Source organism: Salmo salar, chromosome ssa14 (genome assembly GCF_905237065.1).
Source record: "Salmo salar chromosome ssa14, Ssal_v3.1, whole genome shotgun sequence".
Lineage (NCBI taxonomy): Eukaryota > Metazoa > Chordata > Actinopteri > Salmoniformes > Salmonidae > Salmo > Salmo salar.
In genome coordinates, this window is record NC_059455.1 from 4,196,434 (window position 1) to 4,218,667 (window position 22,234).

The following is a 22,234-nucleotide window of genomic DNA, read 5'->3' on the forward strand; positions in this document are numbered from 1 at the left end:
TGTTAGTTTGTTGGTGATGTGGACACCAAGGAACTTGAGGCTCTCAACCTGCTACACTGCAGCCCCGTCGATGAGAATGGGGGCGTGCTTGGTCCTCTTTTTCCTGTAGTCCACAATCAGCTCCTTTGTCTTGATCATGTTGAGGGAGAGGTTGTTGTCCTGGCACGGTCTCGCTGTTGTCGGTGATCAGGCCTACCACTGTTGTGCCATCGGCAAATGTAATTATGATTTTGGAGTCGTACCTGGCTGTGCAGTCATGAGTGAACAGGGAGTACAGGTGGGGGCTGAGGACGTACCCCTGAGGGGCCCCTGTGTTGAGGATCAGCGTGGCGGATGTATTGTTACCTACAGTTGAAGTCAGAAGTTTACATATACCTTAGCCAAATACATTTAAACTCAGTTTTTCACAATTCCGGACATTTAATCCAGTAAAAATTCCCTGGCTTAGGTCAGTTAGGATCACCACTTTATTTTAATAATGTGAAATGTCAGAATAATAGTAGAGAGAATGACTTATTTCAGATGTAATTTCTTTCATCACATTCCCAGTGGATCAGAAGTGTACATACACTCAATTAGTATTTGGTAGCATTGCCTTTAAATTGTTAAACTTGGGTCAAGCATTTTTCGGGTAGCCTTCCACAAGCTTCCCAAAATAAGTTGGGTGAATTTTGGCTCATTCCTCCTGACAGAGCTGGTGTAACTGAGTCAGGTTTGTAGGCCTCCCTGCTTGCACACGCTTTTTCAGTTCTGCCCACACATTTTCTATAGGTTTGAGGTCAGGGCTTTGTGATGGCCACTCCAATACCTTGACTTTGTTGTCCTTAAGCCATTTTGCCACAACTTTGGAAGTATGCTTGGAAGACCCATTTGCGACCAAGCTTTAACTTCCTGACTGATGTCTTGAGATGTTGCATCAATATATCCACATAATTTTCCTACCTCATGTTGCCATCTATTTTGTGAATTGCACCAGTCAGTCCCTCCTGCAGCAAAGCACCCCCACAACATGATGCTGCCACCCCCGTGCTTCACGGTTGGGATGGTGTTCCTGTGAGGCTCAGTTGGTAGAGCATGGTGTTTGCAACGCCAGGGTTGTGGGTTCAATTCCCACGGGGGACCAGTACGGAGAAAAATGTATGAAATGTATGCATTCACTACTGTAAGTCGCTCTGGATAAGAGCGTCTGCAAAATGACTTAAATGTAAATGTGTTCTTCGGCTTACAAGCCTCCCCCCTTTTCCTCCAAACATAACGATGGTGATTATGGCCAAACAGTTCTATTTTTGTTTCATCAGACCAGAGGACGTTTCTCCAAAAAGTACGATCTTTGTCCCCATGTGCAGTTGCAAACCGTAGTCTGGCTTTTTAATGGCGGTTTTGGAGCAGTGGCTTCTTCCTTGCTGAGCGGCCTTTCAGGTAATGTCGATATAGGACTCGTTTTACTGTGGATATAGATACTTTTGTACCTGTTTCCTCCAGCATCTTCACAAGGTCCTTTACTGTGTTTCTGGGATTGATTTGCACTTTTCGCTCCAAATTATGTTCATCTCTAGGAGACAGAAAGCATCTCTTTCCTGAGCGGTATGGCGGCTGCGTGGTCCCATGGTGTTTATACTTGCGTACTATTTTTTGTACAGATGAACGTGTACCACGTACTGAAGGTACCTTCAGGCATTTGGAAATTGCTCCCAAGGATGAACCAGACTTGTGGAAGTCTACCATTTCTTTTCTGAGGTCTTGGCTGATTTCTTTTGATTTTCCCATGATGTCAAGCAAAGAGGCACTGAGTTTGAAGGTAGGCCTTGAAATACATCCACAGGTACACCTCCAATTGACTCAAATGATGTCACTTAGTCTATCAGAAGCTTCTAAAGGCATGACATAATTTTCTGGAATTTCCAAGCTGTTTAAAGGCACAGTCAACTTAGTGTATGTAAACTTCTGACCCACTGGAATTGTGATTCAGTGAATTATAAGTGAAATAATCTGTCTGTAAACAATTGTTGGAAAAATTACTTGTCATGCACAAAGTAGATGTCCTAACCGGCTTGCCAAAACTATGGTTTGTTAACAAGAAATTCGTGGAGTGGTTGAAAAACTAGTTTTAATGACTCCAACCTAAGTGTATGTAAACTTCCGACTTCAACTGTACCCTCACCACCTGGGGGCGGCCCGTCAGGAAGTCCAGGATCCAGTTGCAGAGGGAGGTGTTTAGTCCCAGGGTCCTTAGCTTATTGATGAGCTTTGAGGGCACTATGGTGTTGAACGCTGAGCTGTAGTCAATGAATAGCATTCTCACATAGGTGTTCATTTTGTCCAGGTGGCAAAGGGCAGTGTGAAGTGCAATAGAGATTGCATCATCTGTGGATCTGTTGGGGCGGTATGCAAATTGGAGTGGGTCTAGGGTTTCTGGGACGATGGCGTTGACTAGCATTTGTTAATTCGTCCATCACTCCAGTGAATGTGACCAATCTAAGGTTTCTAGACACGGATCTGCCTCTGCAGCGATGATGTTCTGCTCGCCCAACGTCACACTTGCAAGCTCTCAAGTTTGGCCTGTCTGCTTGCAGGACACATCCTCCGCTCTCTTGACCAAAGTTCAGCTCTCTCGACTGACCTGTGCACCCGCGGCACTCATCCTCTGCTCGCGGGACCCATCCGCTGCGCTCTCAACTCAGTGTTTGCTTGCTCAATTATGTTTCATCTTGCTGACCAGTCCGCTCGCGAGCATGCGTCCGCGTGCGCCATCATGCATATGTTGATTTTGTCCACCCACACCAGACGTGAACAGGACATGCAGTTTGAAATATCAAAACAAACTCTGAACCAACTATATTAATTTTGGGACAGGTCAAAAACTATTAAACGTTTATGGAAATTTAGCTAGCTAGCTTGCTGTTGCTAGCTAATTTGTCCTGGGATATAAACATTGTGTTGTTAATTTACCTGAAATGCAAAAGGTCCTCTACTCTGACAATTAATCCACAGATAAAAGGGTAAATCGAGTTCATTTTTAGTAATCTCTCCTCCTTCAGGCTTCTTCTTTGGCAACCAACTTTAAGGTGCATTATTACCACCAACTGGACTGGAGTACAGACCTCAGTTCATTTTTCAATCACCCACGTGGGTATATTCTCCTAAAAACCAATGAGGAGATGGGAAAGGCGGGACTTGCAGCGCGTCAAGCGTCACAAATAGAACGCGAGCGGTGTGGTCAGCATGTAATAGAAGCTGATTTGACGCCATACTTTTACCCTTCCCTCTCTGTTGAGGGATGACAGTGTAGTAAAAAAGGACATTTCATTCCAAATGATGCATTCCAAACCATGACATGTTACATTAAAAAACATTTCCATTTTATTTTTTGGGGACAAAAATTGCCTATGAAGTCCTACATGCAGAAGATCAACGACATGTCAAACACATTCTAGTCACATTTATAGTCACAGCTGAGATGGTAAAGAACAAGTAGAAACACTTCGCTCAAAGACCTACGACCAGATGAAGGCAGACTAAAGACATTTACATAAAGGCCCCAGTGATGAAAAAAGTAACTACTTAAACTGGCGGTTAAGCATTACACTTTGGACCTCGGAAGTGTTCTTTTTCATCCTATTCATTCGTCCGTTCAACATTTTCTCTGTATTTGGAATGTCTTGCTGAGGAGCAAATGTAAGTAAAGTTTTGTGGAGAAACAACAACAGCATTACATCCTCACATTCAAAGAAAACCCTTGATTACATCCATTTCGGCAACCAATACGTTTTTAATTAGATGAAAGTATCATAAAGGGATGATAGTAGTATCTCAATGTGTAGTCCTTCATTTTGTATCATTAAATTAAATACCACTGCTCCCCCAAAGTCAACAGCTCTTTCATTAAAATCCTGTGATTGTAAGACAGTTAAAAGACCCCCCCAAAAATGCTGCCCCAACACATTACAATCCACTTTCATGTCTCCACCATCAAAGTCAAACTCCAGTCATAGATACTTTGATGTAACCCAGTATGACTGGTTTGAGAAGACTGACAGGAGACTTATTTTAAACATTACATATTCCTTTTTTTTCCCCACTGACAAATCAATCAATCTACCATCCGAATTCTATTTTACATGGAGGCCTATCATAATGTGCTGGTAGAGCTGCTGAGATGAAAGCTTAGAGACTTGTCATATTTTCTTTAAGTTAAAACTACACCACAGAACACAGTTTCACAAGTCATGCAATATACAGTACAGTAACTAGAATTAGAAAAAGAATCCTCGTAATAATAATGTAAACGTAAAAAAATGTAACCATGAATAAAATTACAAAATAAATGATTAGCTAGTTAAACACAGTGTATTCTTTCAAATTGTAATTACATATCAAAGAATAAGTGTAAACATATTATCCACCTTGCTGGCTGACCCCTCACCCAATAAATAAAAACTTCATTTTGGTGATCAGCTGCACATCATTTGTAAAAAGAGATAGAAAGAGAGAGAGAGAGAGTCTTGGAAATAATTGTTTCCAATACGTAGCACATTCCATATAGGCAGACGCTGTATATGTTTCCTTGGGATTCATTTTCCAGTTCGCCGAAGGTACCGTATTTTCGAAAAAAGCAAAAAGTAAACAAACGGGATTAAAAATACAACTAAACAAAAATGCCGATATAAGGGTAAGCGACGAGCGGCTTGGACGACGGTTCCTCATACCAGCATGTGGCTGGAAAATGCAAAAATAGCGCTGCAATATACGCTACATATCCACCAGAGAAACAGAAAAGTAAGGTCCCTGAAATAAATATCCTTATTCTTCTATATTTTTTGGAAGAATAAAATAATAAAATGACACATCTTACATAAAAAAAATTGTGTTCCACGTTGTAAGAAAAAAATATTTAAAAACACGAGCTATACCATCCTGGAGTTAGTGTCTGATGAGAAGTTTCCCAGGTTTTGCTTTTGTCGACGGCCCCTGTTGTTTTTTGGGCATTTCCTGTAAGTACAAAAAAGGAAATTAGTTTTGAGCCTCAGATTCTAAGTCAGTGCTTAAAACTAAGCTATGAGAGATTTATGTGGTTTTGTTTGATGATGGATGATTTGTTTAACTGTCGGCTAGGGAAGATTAACTTTCCCCACACACATTAATATTCTATTCTCTTCTAAGCACTGAATAACTTAATAAAACTAGACAGCATGTTAATTGATTGCCTTTGATCCAGATGTTATTTCTTATCATCCATACACCTACTCCACGGAATTACTATCATGCGATGAGTAACCTTGCCTAAGATTTGAACAGCTAGGCTTTAGCTCAGCGGACTAACAGTCCAGTGCCACCCAGGAGACCTAGGTTTAAACCCTCGTCAGCCACACATACGGTCGGCTTCCTTGGCTTTAAGCCGTTCACACCTTACGCCTAGGGTTATTTTCAACCCTCTCCGTCGCTGAACTTGATGACAACGTGAAAGACCAAAACGTCACACCCTCCGTGAGAGTTGTGACACCAAGCTGCTTACCTCATGATGCACATCACCACGGCAACGATGACGGCGATCTGTACGGCGCCAATGATGGCGGCGATGAGGACATAGTGGAGCTTCTGGCCGCTGGGCACCACATACAGGATGTTGAAGTCTTGGGGCTCCTCGCACTGCGCCCCCTTGTAGCCCGAGTCACACCTGTTGGCGCCATCACAAGGAGACAGAGCCATGATGAAAAAATGACATTGAGACCAGGAATGCTGTACAATGTCACAATGCTCCATTTCTATTATACACAAAATGATCTGACCCTTCCATTTATGACAGACACATGGCATACAGATCATCTGACCGTTTCATATGTCTAAACAGCGGGGCGTCTAGCCTTGTCAGCGATCTGCCTACAGCGTGTCAACGTGAACGAGGGAAAGAAGAAAGGAAAGGAGGAGCCATGACAGATATGAGACGGACCTGCAGGTGGCCATGTTGTTCTTGATCTCGCATTTCCCATGTACACAGAAGCCAGCGTAGCTCTCCGCACAGGGGATGTGCATCCCAGCGTAGAAGCCATCCCCTGGGTCTGCGGTGTCTGAGAAATTGGATTTTAGAAGAAAAGACATAACCCAAGTAACTTTGCAAACTATTCCTAGCAATAGCCAGATCCCTAATTATTTGTAGACTTCTTTTGAGCACAACTGTTTATTTATTTCGGCCTAGGACATGCAAGCTACTGTGTGTACAGCAATTTAGCTGTCAGCTGCGAATGTGTACATCAAAATCAAATAAACTACTAAATCTTAAAATGAAAACAAACATTCCCAAAAAATAAGGAGAGAATGGCATTTGCGGTGATGATATGTGATGAAATCACATGCCCGTTTTTATTCGATTCCCTCTCTCGTTAGGAACAGTTTTATGTCATGTGTATGTTAGGCATTGTTATAGTAACCTTTGTCAGTAACATTTGATTGCACAGTATTATGAATTGTATCGGCACTGAAGCCATTGATTCAAAATGCTCAGAGCTTTATGGGAATGAAGAGAGATTGAGTTGATTATAATAGCAAAGCACAAAATGAAAAGATGCAAAATACAGTCCTGGGTGCTTTTTGAATTCTGTTGTATCTGTTCTTCTTTTGATCTGCTTCTATGCTACAGTAAGTAGGTGAAGTGGTGTAATTTGGTGTTTTGGTATACTGCATTACAGTATGTTCGCCGAGCGTTTTTTTTATCTACTGTTGCTTTATGGTGGTATTATGACTTCAATGCTACTACATAAATCAACAATTGCAACACAATGACAGGTAGATTAAATAGAGTCAATTAAAAATATGCTTGCCTAAAAGATTGTACGAACTGACGTCATCTTTCTTCCCCATTTTCTCTTTATCTGCTGGTAGAAATAAGACAAGATAAGTTGAAGCGCTCTCTCTCACACACATTCATATATGCATATAATACACACATATATAGCATATGTGTGAAATAGGAGAGACATAAGCACCCACCAAATTATAATTAATCATGTGATTACACATACACACACTCATTCGCTTATGTTGTTCATCATGAATACAGTCAGAATATGACCAAGGTTTTGGATACGCATTCCTCCTGAGGTCTTTTTAAGAGTTGGTAAATGTAGCCTATGCTACTGTTCGGTCTGTGTTGGTGCCTACTTCCTGATCTTATCAGGATTGGATATATAGCCATCCCCCATCTGGTATGCTGGATGGAGTTTCTGCCTCTGCCTGTCTGTCAAGTCCTCTCAGATCCACGAGGGGGGACTAATGGGTTTGGGATTGGGCCCTATGTCTGCCTGTGTGTCTGCCCGTCAGTCTATCTGTTTACCTGCCTGTCTGTATGTCTGTCCATCTGCCTGCCCGTCAGTCAGTCTGTCTGTCTGTGTCTGCCTGTCAGTCAGTCAGTCTGTGCCTGCCCGTCAGTCTGTCTGTCTGTGTCTGCCCGTCAGTCTGTCTGTGTGTGCCTGCCCGTCAGTCTGTCTGTCTGTGTCTGCCCGTCAATCTGTCTATCTGTTTACCTGCCTGTCTGTATATCTGTCCATCTGCCTGCCAGTCTCTGCCTGTCTGTGTCTGCCTGTCAGTCTGTCTGTCTGTGTCTGCCCATCTGTTTACCTGCCTGTCTGTATAGCTGTCCATCTGCCTGCCCGTCTCTGCCTGTCTGTGTCTGCCCGTCATTCAGTCTGTCTGTGCCTGCCTGTCAGTCTGTGTGTGCCTGCCCGTCATTCAGTCTGTCTGTGCCTGCCTGTCAGTCTGTGTGTGCCTGCCCGTCTGTCTGTGTCTGCCTGTCAGTCAGTCTGTGTGTGCCTGCCCGTCAGTCTGTGTGCCTGCCTGCCTGCCTGCCTGCCTGCCTGCCTGTCTGTCTGTCTGTCTGTCTGTCTGTCTGTCTGTCTGTCTGTCTGTCTGTCTGTCTGTCTGTCTGTCTGTCTGTCTGTCTGTCTGTCTGTCTGTCTGTCTGTCTGTCTGTGTGTGCCTGCCTGTCTGTCTGTCTGTGTGTGCCTGCCTGTCTGTCTGTCTGTCTGTGTGTGCCTGCCTGTCGGTCTGTGTGTGCCTGCCTGTCTGTCTGTGTGTGCCTGCCTGTCTGTCTGTCTGTGTGTGCCTGCCTGTCTGTCTGTGTGTGCCTGCCTGTCTCTGCCTACCTGCCTGTCTGTCTGTCTTTTTGCCTGTTTATCTTGTCTGCATGTCTGTCAGTCTGTCTACACGAGAGACGGCTGGACGCAGGTCCTGTCCATCTGTCTGGCGTAAAGAGGTCTATCTATGTGTTATGGGCCTTTTCGAGGTGAGGTGAGTCCGGTCTGTGACAGCGAGTGCAGGGAGTTGTGCCCGTGCCTGTTGCTGTGACAGTGTGTGTGTATGTGTCTGTGTGTCAATCTGTGTCTCTGTGTTTTGTAGTCTTCCTATCATACAAAACAGTCGACAGCTAACGCTGGCTTGACACAACGCCGCTCTCGTCTTGTTGCGATGGCCCGCGGACGAGAGCGGTTGGTGGGGTGCATGCTAAACAGGGAGATGAGAGGAAAAGGGGAATAGAGTGGGGCTGTGAATAAGTAAACACAGCAGCACATACTCATCCATTTTTTAGATTCTATCCTTCCTCTGGAAATATTGACAGTGCTTCTTTCTTTTGTGTTTGTTTTTGATGTTGCACTGTGTAGTGGCTCACAATGCAGCCACAGTGGGAAGTCAGTGATTGTCGAAAATTCTAGAGGGATAATCCCGGTTGTTTTAACCTAAAAAAGTGTGTGCCTGACTATGAGAGAATTGCTGCGAGATGTTTCTTTGATGTGTAAAAATCTAACATGCAACAGTGGTTAAATATGTAGTGCCACCTGCAAACAAATGCTTGTGATTTATTTTGAAGCTGTCGAGTTTACTAACCCTTGAGTTAGTGTACAACCTAAAGGAATTTAAATATGATCAAATATGTATCTACTCTAATCAATAACACTGTGGTTGAACGAATGAATCTGCTAAAATAAAATCACGGCGAAAGTATTAATTGATACTGCGATAACATTTGGCATATGGGCTTTCGAGCGTCACAAAATATCTTAATCCCTGTTTGTGTCAAGGAAACCGGCGCGATCCTGGCAAGTTGGTCTGTTGCTCTACATACTGAGGCAGGCGCTCCTCCTCGCAGATCCTGCAAGGCCCACTGTCGCTTAGACTTCTCTCCCACAGAGGCAATCAGTAGCTTTGTCAAAGCTGCTCCTGACATTCGCAAACCAGGTTCCAAATAATATTATGCTTTCATTCAAATAATTGACCTGGGATTGATTGAGCATGTCTGGCACAACAGAACCAATGGAATAGTCTGCAAAATGCAAACCCCTCCCACCTGGCAATACAGACAGGCTCAATCAGATGCTCAACGTATTTGAAAGAAAACAAATACTTCTTGATCCCAAGTCTGGACATTTGACTGCCTTAAACAACCAACAAGAAATCCATAAAAGGTCCTGCATTTTTTCTATTAGAACCTGTTGGAACACTCGTTTTAGGCTATCGGCCAAGTGTTGTGTAAAAAATAAGTAGGCATATAGAATTCTGGGGGGGGGGTTATTGAATAAATCAAGTCTAAGAAGATATACTCTGAGGATGGTTAGCTGAAATAGCTTGGGGTGTTGGCACTGTCAACCCCAGAGTCTGGAAACATCAGACAACAACACAGGACTACAAATGAGCCCCTCTCCCCTACTTCCCACCAAAAAGTCATCCAGCAGTGGCTAGATCAAAACTTCTCATACAGTGACCTGGCATAACAGAACTAATTTGAGCTTTTTCCCTCAAAAGATGCCTCTGAAACACACAAGACGAAGCGAGCTTCAATCACGGCTGAGTAAATTGAATTCTGGGAAGGTTTCGACGTGACAGGGGTTTGGAACGGCGGCGGGGGAGTATAAATAAATGTTATTCCTTTTGAGGCGCTGGTCAGGGCTTGTGTGTTTGTTTACAGACTTCTGAGGCTTTGATACGCTTGCCTGGTGCTCATTGATTTTAGCGACTGATCGATCGGCTCAGTGCTGACGACAGGTGTCTGCTTGGTGAGGCTTATCTGGCTGCGAGCAGCTTCAGTCAGGCGAGCATGAAGGACTCTACGAGTGGAAACGGGGCCTAGCATTACCACAGCTTTGTGTCAAGTGTGACTTGTGACTTTGTATAACTTGTGTGATGAGGCTACAATGGGACTACAGCTTTTGGGGTAAGCTAGCAGAGGGTTAGCTAGCATTTGTAGTAGCATAGGATTATACAAGCATAAACAGCGGGCCAATCTGTCAGTACAGAGCGAGCCAATTAGTGACAACAATTAAAAACAAGTTCAAATGGGACAGGACCTATGCTTGTTCAAAGTTTGGAATTTCAGTTGATTACTATGTCAAAATGGGAAAATCCCCAAATCTGGTCTTGCTGGGCTTTGAAAAGCTGCACCATAACCTTTGTGAATTATAAAAGTACACCAATTCAACCCAGTTGTGTACAGTAGGTTGTGAGTTTGTGTCCCCAAATGAAAAAAATGTAATAAAAACATTTTACAAGCAGTAAACCAGTTTTGCTAGTTGCAGAGCGTAATGCTCAGTCTCACCTGGGCATCTCCCAAGATGCTTGACGTCGATTTGCTCCTGCTTCATGCACGAGGCCTCTCGGACCAGACAGGGGTTGTTGTAGGAGTTTCCGTCCGTGGCGCACACAGGGTTCTCATTGTGTCCACTGCAGTCAATGTTACATATGCACCTGACAGAAAAAGAGGAAAATGTTGAACCTTTATTGTTTCACTCCAAACTACTGGTCTTCATCCATCAGCGTCGACTACAGTATATTAGGAAGATCTCTTGACGTGTATGTTTAGAGGGTGATTATGTATGATTATACTCCATATATTGATGCAGTATGATATAGTACTGAAATGTAAAATGTATTTTAGATTTTAATGACAATGTGTTTAATATTGTTGGTCCCTACAATGAGGCCAGAGACAACTCATCAACGCTTAAGTTCAATATTCTATGACCTATTGTATGATACGAAAAATATATTAGATGAGATAGTTACTATTTTACAGAAACTCACCAAATGTCCTCTGAGTCCTCGTCGCATTCTGCTCCATACTTGCACGTGCCGCACTTAGTGAACTTCTTCCCCACGTCTGTGCCTGAGCCTTCGTATTCTGGAAGAGCAGAGTGGACATCCAAAACAGTGTTACCAGCTATTTGGGTTTCATTCATAGTTTGTTTCACAGCATCCCGAACCATGGCTTACTTATTCCCATTCTACTCTCTCTTGCTCAGGCAATGGCTCAGTATAGAAGCAACCCCTAGCCCCTTGTCACTTTATGTAGAACCAAAATAAATAGGCATGGTAGTAGCTTCACCTGGCCCTCTGATAGGCAAGTAGGATGTTTTGCCATATTCTTAATCAAATCTTTTCAGCGTGTAAGGCCTAGGGGCTGGCTTGGGGTTTTTCATGACTGTATCATTCGCTAGGTTTCAATTCAATTGGCAACACACACCATATCATTATGTGACTCCAAGTTTACTTCGATATGATGGTGAATATATCATATATTTGCGCATTAAGGCGTTTCCACTGCCATTTCTCGCATAATACGTTTTACCGACGCAAAAAGATCCCACCATGTGGAACGAACAAATGATCTGCCGTCATTTATACAATTGTACCGAAACTTCCTGTTTCCATCCCTCTCATTACTGGAGGCGGATAAGGGGGGAAAAACACCAGTGACTCACACGTTCTAGTACGTCACCTCGAATGAGTAAAGGGGTTTATATAATGACAGTGAAAACAAACCATGATAATCAAGACAAAACATGGTATTTTGGAATTATAGTGATGCATTACTATTATCTGGCAGTTTAGTAATGATTTTCCAGTGGAGCAGAGCATTCACTACGGACAAGGCAATAACACCAAAATTCAGATATCAACGAGGTGAGGTATCACAATCATATGTGTGCAGATGATTGGGTCTGTATTAATCGAGGGCCGTTTAGAGAATCATCCGGTGTAATTTCCTAATGTAAAACACGCCCACCACAGTCAAAACGGATTACAATTAACCCATATTTGATCAAATGCAATAAACCAGGGCGGCCGTCGTGGGGGGAATATGGGTTATCGCTCTGTACTGACAGATTGGCCCGCTGTTCATGCTTGTATTGCCTGTGGTGCTCAGTTGTGTTTAGTCGGGAGGACACAGGATCAATAGATACAGATCTGCTAAGGCTTTGTTGTCGCTACTAGGCTAGGTTAACCTGGGTCACCAGATTCTGTCAGCATTACCCAAGAAACTATATGTACCACATTAAAAGCTCATGAGGCATTTATACGTTATATTTTCCAACAATAAATGGCTTTATATACAGTAGTCTATATCGTTACTTTAACACCCCAGATTTCCCCTTATATTTTAGCATGTTATTACAGATTCGATTCATATACATTACTTGTGTGATAAAACAGAGATGTGAACATTATTTGTATCCTTCTATCAAATGGGTTTAACGGATGTAAGACCACATCCAGCAGTCCGCCCAAACTAACAGCAATTCTCCATTCTCTAGATAGAATATATTAGCTTTATGACACTCAGTCAGCCAGTCCTTGTTTTGATTAGATTTGTTTTGCTTTGCCAAAGCAGGATATTATACACCTGAAGTGAACACAACTCTACCACCCCACAATAACCCTTTCACATTGCTAGCAACCTACCATTCCATGGAAACGGCTGTACAGTACCTCACTGTGCATCCCCACTAAATCAATGCCAGTGTACGTGTTACCTTCTATCCATCTTTTTACATTATCACAACACGCCTACGCCTGTGCGCAAACACACAACAGCCATGAGCCATCCACAGAGGCACACACAAAGGCTGAGTGTACCAAACATTCTGTTCTCAGTTCTCCCTCTCTCTCGCTCTCTCTCTCCATCTCGCTTACACACACACACACACGGAAACACACACACACCACAGGAATGCTGGTCAGGAGAGGACAGGCTCACAACAATGGCTGGAATGGAGTAAATGGAATGGTATCGAACACATGGTACCATTCCATAATTCCGTTACAGCCATTACCATGAGCCTGTCCTCCCGTCCAACCACCTCTGATACACAACATATTAGGTACACACACCAGAAAATCCTCAAACACACCAGACACAGCAATCACACACACACACACACACACACACACACACACACACACACACACACACACACACACACACACACACACACACACACACACACACACACACACACACACACACACACACACAACAGAGAACCACTGTGAACACCCAACCGTGTTCAAAGGGGACAGCAAAACACATCCAAAGCACACAGACAGATACACAAGCATCAGAGCTCAATTGCACTTTAATAATTGATATCATAAACAGCTCAGCCAATCGCCTGTAGGGGATTATGCACGTCTATCCAGTCCTTTGCAGATGGTAGAGATATTGGGTCCCCAGTCACTGCTTTCCAATTAAAACCACATTAAACAACAAACGCTGCGGTCGCCACACGCAGATGGTCACAAAATGTCTCAATGGGCTTGGCATTTGTGCAAGTGAGGGGATATACTGTTGAAATATTACTGACAGGCTACAGATATGCTGTTGAAAATGGTGCTAATAGTCTACAGATGGTTTGTTGAGCATCTATAGCTTGTTGAAAATGATGATATATATGGTTGAGATGCTAAAGATGGACTATCTGTAGATGGACTATCCAAATAGTGTTAGTGATAGTCTGTAGATGGACTATCCAAATAGTGTTAGTGATAGTCTGTAGATGGACTATCCAAATAGTGTTAGTGATAGTCTGTAGATGGACTATCCAAATAGTGTTAGTAAAATATCAATGCCTCCATCAGGAGAAGTTAATGGGACGAACGAACGGCCATTTTCTCTCAGACCATTATTAGGGACTTAATATTCCAGCTCGCTTACAGACTGTGTACAAAGCCAGGTGGTTCACTAGCTAGCGTAACCCCCATTCATAAATCATCCAAAAATCAGCTTGAGTATTCATTAAAGGAATTTGTTGTGTACTGTCTGAAATGTATTCCGAGACAAACTCAGAGTTGGAAGCTTTCAGAAGTAGTGAATAAGCAGGGGAATTTAAAGTTAAACTGCAATCTAAATAGTCATTTCCAGAAATGGCCGACAAACCAATTGTCACAGTCAAGGGACTGCATTAGCATTCAGCATGAACAGAATAGGAAATAAGTGCTTGGTGTATCAAGCCTGTGTACTTCCTAGGACTTGGTACACCCTTCTATGTTGTATGAGGAAACATCTTCAAAAAGGGCTAAAAGTTAAAGAGGCAGTATGGAAGTTTATTCATTTTATTTATTTAAATTGTTTTATTGAACCAGGTAGGCAAGTTGAGAACAAGTTCTCATTTACAATTTCGACCTGGCCAAGATAAAGCAAGCAGTTTGACACATACAACAACACAGAGTTACACATGGAGTAAAACAAACATACAGTCAATAATATAGTAGAAAAATAAGTCTATATATAAAGTGAGCAAATGAGGTGAGATAAGGGAGGTAAAGGCAAAAAAGGCCATAGATTTGCAGTGGAAGAAAGTGCAAAGTAGAAATAGAAATAATGGGGTGCAAAGGAGCTAAATAAATAAATACAGTAGGGGAAGAGGTAGTTGTTTGGGCTAAATTATAGATGGGCTATGTACAAGTGCAGTAATCTGTGAGCTGCTCTGACAGCTGGTGCTTAAAGCTAGTGAGGGAGATAAGTGTTTCCAGTTTCAGAGATTTTTGTAGTTCGTTCCAGTCATTGGCAGCAGAGAACTGCAAGGAGAGGCGGCCGAAGGAGGAATTGGCTTTGGGGGTGACCAGAGAGATATACCTGCTGGAGCGCGTGCTACAGGTGGGTGCTGCTATGGTGACCAGCAAGCTGAGATAAGGGAGAACTTTACCTAGCAGGGTATTGTAGATGACCTGGAGCCAGTGGGTTTGGCGACGAGTATGAAGCGAGGGCCAGCCAACGAGAGCGTACATGTCGCAGTGGTGGGTAGTATATGTGGCTTTGGTGACAAAACGGATGGCACTGTGATAGACTGCATCCAATTTATTGAGTAGGGTATTGAAGGCTATTTTGTAAATGACATCGCCGAAGTCGAGGATCGGTAGGATGGTCAGTTTTACGAGGGTATGTTTGGCAGCATGAATGAAGGATGCTTTGTTGCGAAATAGGAAGCCAATTCTACATTTAACTTTGAATTGGAGATGTTTGATGTGAGTCTGGAAGGAGAGTTTACAGTCTAACCAGACACCTAGGTATTTGTTGTCCACATATTCTAAGTCAGAACCGTCCAGAGTAGTGATGCTGGATGGGCGGGCAGGTGCAGGCAGCGATCAGTTGAAGAGCATGCATTTAGTTTTACTTGTATTTAAGAGCAGTTGGAGGCCATGGAAGGAGAGTTGTATGGCATTGAAGCTCGTCTGGAGGGTAGTTAACACAGTGTCCAAAGAAGGGCCAGAAGTATACAGAATGGTGTCATCTGCGTAGAGGTGGATCAGATACTCACCAGCAGCAAGAGCGACATCATTGATGTATTCAGAGAAAAGAGTCGGCCCAAGAATTGAACCCTGTGGCACCCCCATAGAGACTGGCAGAGGCCTGGACAACAGGCCCTCCGATTTGACACACTGAACTCTATCAGAGAAGTAGTTGGTGAACCAGGCGAGGCAATCATTTGAGAAACCAAGGCTATTGACTCTGCCGATGAGGATGTGGTGATTGACAGAGTCGAAAGCCTTGGCCAGGTCAATGAATACGGTTGCACAGTATTGTTTCTTATCGATGTCGGTTAAGATATCGTTTATTAACTTATTGTTTACCTCACATTTTACCTAAATGGTTCATATGCACATATGACCGTCATTCTTAACTTGTGAAATCGCACAATCCGTGGTTTTAGGTGTGCCCCTTTCTTGTCCAATGTGGTCATTTTAGGGCCTTTGAGGTATGTAAGTATGTTTCACTGATATATTTGCCTAAGTCACAGAACAAATGACTGTGTGTGCAGATTATTTCTTATCATATATTATATGTGTAGTTATAAAACCATATCTGATGTATATGCTTAACACAGGATTAACCATAGAGTATACCACGTACCTCCATCTCCAGAGCCGGAGCCAGTATCTGTGAAGACAGGAAAGACGTTGTCACAATTCTAGTCCACATATGGTGTATGCCCTTCAAAAACACTGCTTCCCTATATTTCTTGGCATAGTGTTGTTGCATTAAGAAATGGACCCTGGCAACACAAATCTTGGCAGTGTGCTTGAATTAAGAAATGGACACATGCTTCCAAGATTTTGGCATGGTATTGTTGCATTAGGAGAGGAATATTGGCTGCATCGTTTAATTAAAGTTCACCACAGCTTTCTTTTACAGCACCTCTATCCAAACTCAAAGTTCACGAAAACTTTTAACAGAGGGACCAGACGTAAATTCTCTAGAAGCTACCAAAGATCAGCTTCAAGGTTAACTCAACCCAAAACCACAGCCCAGTCTTGACTGCAAAAACATTGACTGTAGTTCAATCTAGCTCAATTGGGCCGACCAACCAGTGCTCCCGCACATTGGCTAACCGGGCTATCTGCATTGTGTCCCGCCACCCACCACCCGCCAACCCCTCTTTTACGCTACTGCTACTCTCTGTTCATTATATATGCATAGTTACTTTAACCATATCTACATGGACATACTACCTCAATCAGCCCGACTAACCGGTGCCTGTATGTAGCTTCTCTACTGTTATAGCTTCGCTACTGTATATAGCCTCGCTACTGTTATAGCCTCACTACTGTATATAGCCTGTCTACTGTTATAGCCTCACTACTGTATATAGCCTCGCTACTGTATATAGCCTTACTACTGTATATAGCCTGTCTACTGTTATAGCTTCGCTACTGTATATAGCCTGTCTACTGTATATAGCCTCGCTACTGTTATAGCTTCTCTACTGTTATAGCTTCGCTACTGTATATAGCCTCGCTAGTGTTATAGCCTCGCTACTGTATATAGCCTCGCTACTGTATATAGCCTGTCTACTGTTATAGCCTCACTACTGTAATAGCCTGTTACTGTATATAGCCTCGCTACTGTTATAGCTTCTCTATGTTATAGCTTCGCTACTGTATATAGCCTCGCTAGTGTTATAGCCTCGCTACTGTATATAGCCTCGCTACTGTATATAGCCTGTCTACTGTTATAGCCTCACTACTGTATATAGCCTGTCTACTGTATATAGCCTCGCTACTGTTATAGCTTCTCTACTGTTATAGCTTCGCTACTGTATATAGCCTCGCTAGTGTTATAGCCTCGCTACTGTATATAGCCTCGCTACTGTATATAGCCTGTCTACTGTTATAGCCTCACTACTGTATATAGCCTGTCTACTGTATATAGCCTCGCTACTGTATGTAGCCTCGCTACTGTTATTTTTCACTGTCTTTTTACTGTTGTTTTTATTTCTTTACTTGCCTATTGTTCACCTAATACCTTTTTTGCACTATTGGTTAGAGCCTGTAAGTAAGCATTTCACTGTAAGGTTGTAAACTTTGATTTGATCAAATCCATACTGCAGAAAAATGACTGTTTCACTGTAGGTAGCTAACATTTACTGAGTGAAAAACCTGATCCTAAGTAACATTGACACACTTCTTGGTGTGGGTTTGATACATGTTTTAACAACTCTTATACTGAATGCTAATTCTATTATGTAACCCAAACAATACGTTTTTTCCTATCCGAATTCTGACACACCCTTGACTCGGACCAATTTTGACTCCCTGATCCCAGCAAATGTTTATTGCTTATCATACACGATGTATGATGTCTCCTCTATCCATGCCCCTTTTAATGTGTTCTTGGACAGTGGAGGGCATCCTATTCATCCCGGCCTACACGGACACTACTGTAACTACTCCTACCACAACTGCAAAAAGTGCTTAGCCCTATTGCTGCATCCTAAATGGCACCCTTTTCCCTTTATAGAGCACTACTTCTGACCAGGGCCCATAGGGCTCTGGTCAAAAGTAGTGCACTAAATAGTGAATAGGGTGCCCTTATCAGGGTCCTTAGTATTCATGGTGTTGCCTCGGCAGTCGGCTCATAGCCGCCAAACGCTTCAATGACAGAAAGCATAAATATAGGCAAGAGGAAATGGGACTAAGCAAGGAGAGAGGGGAAGGAAGCAGAGGGCATATTGCGGCGCAAGAACACTCGGTAAGTCGTAAAAAGAGTGCACTGCTGCCGTGCGTCACCAGGGAAATTAGGCCACCGCCCCGAGAGATTGGGTTCACGACACGAGCTGGAAACTGTTGCTCAAAGTTTCTCACACGCTTTGCTATGTGTGATGACAATGTGACCCCTGTCTGTCTTAGGGGATGTCTGTGATACTCGATGAGAAAACCTGTCTGTCTTAGTGTAGGCACAGGTGAACCAGTGATGTGTGTGTGAGTGTGTGTTTGTGTGTCTGTGGGCAATCCGTGCAGGGCTTTTGTTTCTGCCTCAGAATTGGCTTCTGGGTTAGACCTGGTGAACCAGTCAGATATTTCCTATTCAAAGCCATACCCTGATGAATGACAAGCAAATAACTAACACTTCTAAACACACCTATTCTGAAATGGTGATTTAGACTACAGGTATCCCCAACAGAACCAGTTGCTTTCCATCTTTGTCTTTAATTGCTGATTGATGTAGACCTAAGAAACCAGGTGAGCGGAATCTCAAACCAATCAGTGCAATCAATAAAGTATTGAGGAGAGTAGAAACCCTGTAGACACGGCAGCCCTTGAGGACTGGGATTGAGAACACCTGGGTTGCGTTCTAATTCCCTACACTTCTCCCTGAAGTATGTACTTGCTCACTCCCCCACATGGACGTCAAAGCTAAATGGATTGGCATCAGCTAGAATTAGTGCTGGAAGAGTTTTTACCATATTTCTTCCACCAGTCTGTTCCTTTTAAATCCACGAGGGGAGTGAAGGAGTGCACACATCGGGGTGAAAGGTAGACAATCAGACTGCAGCCCTGAACAAGTCTACATCCATTGAACATTATTGTAATAATATAAATACAATTACTAGAACAGACATTTCCATTCAAGTGAATGTTCTGTTCTGGGCTGTGATGGGTTGACCAGTGGACATATGAGTCAAATTGCTGTGGTCTGAGGGAATTTAGATTTTTTTCCTAAAGTAGAAGTGGAAACACTCACCTGCAGAGCATGGCCCAACAGATGAGCGTGATATGAGCCTCTGCTGTTTGCAGGAGGCCTGTCTCCGGTAGCACTCATTCTGGTAGGTATCGCCGTTGGAGCCACACACAGGGATGTAGTTTTTGTGGCACTGAAATGAAAAGCAGAAGACAACAAAACAAAAAAGTGAGTGTGTCTACATCATGCAAAGAGGCAATATAAAAGTGCAGATACTTTCACAACAAGAAAATGTGAAATAGGTAGTTGTGAAATAGTAGTAAGCTAGCCAATGCACAAGCTGTCATCGAGTAGCCAAATAATATAAATATACAGTGCCTTCGGAAAGTATTCAGACCCCTTCCCTTTTCCATATTTTGTTACGTTAGAGCCTAATAAAATAAAAAACAGAAATACCTTATTTACATAAGTGTTCAGACCATTTGCTATGAGACTTGAAATTGAGCTCAGGCGCATCCTGTTTCCATTGATCATTCTTGAGATGTTCCTACAACTTGATTGGAGTTCACCTGTGGTAAATTCAAATGATTGGACATGATTTGGAAAAGCACACACCTGTCTATATAAAGTCCCACAGTTGACAGTCAGCGCAAAAACCAAGCCCTGAGGTCGAAGGAATTGTCCGCAGAGCTCCGAGACAGGATTGTGTCGAGGCACAGATCCAGAAAGGGTATCAAAGAATTTCTGCAGCAAGTTCCCCAAGAACTCAGTGGCCTCCATCATTCTTAAATGGAAGAAGTTTGGAACCACCAAGACTCTTCCTAGAGCTGGCCGCCCGGTCAAACTGAGCAATCGGGGGAGAAGGGCCTTGGTCAGGGAGGTGACCAAGAACCCAATGGTGACTCCAGAGTTCCTCTGTGGAGATAGGAGAACCTTCCAGAAGGACAACCATCTCTGCAGCACTCCACCAATAGGGCCTTTATGGTAGAGTGGCCAGACGGAAGCCACTCCTCAGTAAAAGGCACATGACAGCCCGCTTGGAGTTTGCCAAAAGGCAAAGATTCTCTGGCCTGATTAAACCAAGATTGAACTCTTTGGCCTGAATGCCAATCGTCCCATCTGGAGGAATCCTGGCCCCATCCCTACGGTGAAGCATGGTAGTGGCAGGGACTAGGAGAGTAGTCAGGATTGAGGGAAGCCCGGACTTGAACCCGATCGAACATCTCTGGAGAGACCTGAACATTTCTGTGCAGCAACGCTCTCCATCCAACCTGACAGAGCTTGAGAGGATCTGCAGAGAAGAAATGGGAGAAACTCCACAAATACTGGTGTGCCAAGCTTGTAGCGTCACACACAAGACTCGAGGCTGTAATCGTTGCCAAAGGTGCTTCAACAAAGTACTGAGTAAAGGGTCTGAAAACATATGTAAATGTGATATTTCTGTGTTTTTTTTTATACATTTCTAAAAAACTGTTTTTACTTTGTTATTATGGGGTATTGTGTGTAGATTGATGAGGGAAAGAAACGATTTAATCAATTTTAGAATAAGGCTGTAATGTAACAAAATGTGGATAAAGTCAAGGGGTCTGAATACTTTCCCGAATGCACTGTAAATTCTAGTCACCTATCATTCATTATGAGGGAATGTCATGAATGGTTATAACCTATGTCATGTCGCATCTAGGACGCTTCATAAAGGCTTTGCAGGCAAGGACCGATTGAAGACATACTGTAGGCTATTGCTCAGTCTCCCCATTAGACTATGTCTCTAAGGTATTCTGGTCTCTTCACACACACACACACCTGTCCTCCTTCTGTTGCAATTACAGTCACATTAGAGAGAAATATGGTGGCCTTCTCATTCAGCACCTCAGACTACAGAAAGCAACCTAGACTAGAGGGTGAAAACAACAGCACTCCTCTCCGAAGCTATATCATGCACCGGGGGTGGGTAGTAACGCACAACAGGTAATGCTTTACATGCACCTAAGTCAGTTTGTGGAAGAACTAGTACTTTTCTAGTTACTCTCTGTGGGCTGTACTCTTACTCAAGTATTTTCTAAAGAAAGTAACTTACCTTTTACTATGTTACATTTTACCAAATCACTTGAGTTACATAGATTTATATTACTCTATTGTCGCTGTCAGATGACAACCTAGTGACTGTTGTGATTATACATTTATTTTACTCTGTGATTATACATTTATTGGCTCTCAGTTGTCCATCAAACCCTGTATCTCCACCACAGCTCTTGAAGTGAAGCACATGTCTTCAATCCTAAGGAGATTTTTTTTGTGGGTTCTTAGCCAAACGGGATCGGAGTTAAGTTGCACATTAATTACCTTCTACCTTTGTAATATTATATACTACCATTCAAAAGTTTGGGGTCACTTAGAAATGTCCTTGTTTTTGAAAGAAAATTACATTTTTTGTCCATTAAAATAACATCAAATTGATCAGAAATACGGTGTAGACATTGTTGTAAATTACTATTGTAGCTGGACAGAATGGAATATCTACATAGGCGTACAGAGGCCCATTATCAGAAACCATCACTCGTGTTGCAATGGCGCGTTGTGTTAGCTAATCCAAGTTGATCATTTTAAAAGGCTAATTGATCATTAGAAAACACGTTTGCAATTATGTTAGCACAGCTGAAATATGTTGTCCTGATTAAAGAAGCAATAAAACTGGCCTTCTTTAGTCTAGTTGAGTATCTGGAGCATCAGCATTTGTGGGTTCGATTACAGGCTCAAAATGGCCAGAAACAAAGAATTTCTTCTGAAACTCGTTAGTCTATTCTTGTTCTGAGAAATGAAGGCTATTCCATGTGAGTAATTGCCAAGAAACTGAATATCTCGTACAACGCTGTGTACTACTCCCTTCACAGAACAGAGCAAACTGGCTCTAACCATAATAGAAATAGGAGTGGGAGGCCCCGGTGCACAACTGAACAAGAGGACAAGTACATTAGTGTCTAGCTTGAGAAACAGATGCCTCAAGTCCTCGACTGG

At 42.9% G+C, this 22,234-nt stretch overlaps 1 protein-coding gene across 3 annotated transcripts in view; it reads right to left on the reverse strand.

Moving 5' to 3' along the window:
- Nucleotides 1-3,337: 3,337 nt before the first annotated feature.
- The window catches only part of tmeff1a (transmembrane protein with EGF-like and two follistatin-like domains 1a), an 88,260-nt gene continuing 69,363 nt past the window's right edge, over nt 3,338-22,234 (reverse strand). Inside the window, exons 3-10 of one of the 3 annotated variants that reach the window (XM_014139140.2) lie at nt 19,283-19,412; nt 16,172-16,198; nt 11,065-11,161; nt 10,580-10,728; nt 6,816-6,866; nt 5,948-6,065; nt 5,513-5,674; nt 3,338-4,989 (exon numbers count right to left, since the gene is read on the reverse strand). In XM_014139140.2, coding sequence (XP_013994615.1) covers nt 4,905-4,989; nt 5,513-5,674; nt 5,948-6,065; nt 6,816-6,866; nt 10,580-10,728; nt 11,065-11,161; nt 16,172-16,198; nt 19,283-19,412 — 819 coding nt within the window. In that variant the 3' untranslated portion in view covers nt 3,338-4,904. Of the gene's footprint in view, nt 4,990-5,512; nt 5,675-5,947; nt 6,066-6,815; nt 6,870-10,579; nt 10,729-11,064; nt 11,162-16,171; nt 16,199-19,282; nt 19,413-22,234 lie in introns of all 3 variants that reach the window. The other 2 variants (XM_014139139.2, XM_014139141.2) reach the window with 2 other exon arrangements.